The sequence below is a fragment of the Nicotiana sylvestris genome, chromosome 12 (genome assembly GCF_000393655.2).
Source record: "Nicotiana sylvestris chromosome 12, ASM39365v2, whole genome shotgun sequence".
Taxonomy (NCBI): Eukaryota; Viridiplantae; Streptophyta; class Magnoliopsida; order Solanales; family Solanaceae; genus Nicotiana; species Nicotiana sylvestris.
In genome coordinates, this window is record NC_091068.1 from 98,811,663 (window position 1) to 98,812,984 (window position 1,322).

Genomic DNA, 1,322 nt, shown 5'->3' on the forward strand with positions numbered 1-1,322 from the left:
ATGGCTGGCCAAGAACTGGATGCAAGCATTATTGATCCGTCAAGGGAGGGGGAGGAGTCTGATGTTAGTCTGAAAGAGGAGATATATAAGTTGAAACACCAAATGGAAGAGATGTATCAGGCATGGATGAAAGGGCATCCACCTCCTTCATACCCCGCCAACCCTGCTTTCATCCCGCCACTGGCCCAATCCCAAGAACCTCCCATTATTGATTCATCTCCAGGCTTCCCCTATTACCATCACTACCAAGACACCACTTCCCAAACCACACAAGCACCACCAGCTAAACCAATCCCATACCCCCCTCCACCAGCCACCCCTATTTTTGTGGCACCCCCACCCGCTACACTCCATCGGTCCTCCAGTGAGCCCTTATTCCAGACCTAAGATAACCAATACTATCCCCCGGAGCATACTTTCAAGGACCTAGATCATTACTTCTACACTCCTTGTTTCGACCTCCCAGTTGAGACCGAGAAACCACCTCAAAACCTAGAGCAGGAGGAGATGTTCAGGAATGTAAGAAGCCTGGAACAATCATTCAGAAGCATGCAAGGATTGGGAGGCCAGGTGAGCGTAGCCTACAAAGATTTGTGTCTATTTCCCGATGTTCAGTTGCCTGTGGGATTCAAGATGCCTAAATTTGATCTATATGACGGGCATGGAGACCTGGCGGCCCACTTAAGGGGTTTCTGGAGTAAAATGAGAGGAGCCGGCGGGAAAGATGAGCTATTGATGGCATACTTTAGCCAGAGTCTGAGTGGCTCGACATTGTATTGGTACACTCGTCAGGACCATAGCAGATGGTATACCTGGGATTATTTGTCCCAAGCATTCGCTCGTCATTTCCAATACAACATTGAGATTGTCCCAGACCGTTTGTCTCTGACTAAGATTGAGAAGAATCCGAGTGAAAGTTTCAAGGAATATGGGTTTCGCTGGAGAGAACAAGCGGCAAGAGTTAACCCCTCGATGGAGGAGAGCGAAATGGTGGAGTACTTTCTGCAGGCTCTGGAGCCTACTTACTTTGGCCATCTGATATCGGCCATAGGAAAGTCTTTCAACGAGGTAGTAAAGATGGGTGGTATGGTGGGAGAAAGGGCATAAATCAAGAAAAATCATGAGTTACTCGGCTATCAAAGAAACTACCCAAGACATTCAGAATGGTACCGGGGGAGTGATCGAAAAGAAGAAGAAGAAAGAAGATATTGCAACAGTTGATTCGGGATCATGGTTTGGACCGAGGGTCCCGCCACACCATTATACCCAGCCTCGACCCCATCACCGAACCTACACCCAAACCCCATATAATCCACCCCAGC

The 1,322-nt window shown here is 48.4% G+C and overlaps 1 protein-coding gene across 1 annotated transcript; it reads left to right on the plus strand.

Moving 5' to 3' along the window:
- LOC138883437 (uncharacterized) lies at positions 1–1,107 on the plus strand. Its single transcript, XM_070164125.1, has 2 exons — positions 1–364; positions 467–1,107. The coding sequence occupies exons 1-2, from the start codon at positions 1–3 to the stop codon at positions 1,105–1,107; spliced, it is 1,005 nt and encodes a 334-aa protein (XP_070020226.1).
- Positions 1,108–1,322: the final 215 nt, after the last annotated feature.

Coding starts and splice junctions, on each gene's coding strand:
- LOC138883437 (XM_070164125.1), top strand. CDS start 1: ATGGCTGGCCAAGAACTGGATGCAAGCATTATTGATCCGTCAAGGGAG. Junction 365..466: donor TACACTCCATCGGTCCTCCA/GTGAGCCCTTAT, acceptor TCGACCTCCCAG/TTGAGACCGAGAAACCACCT.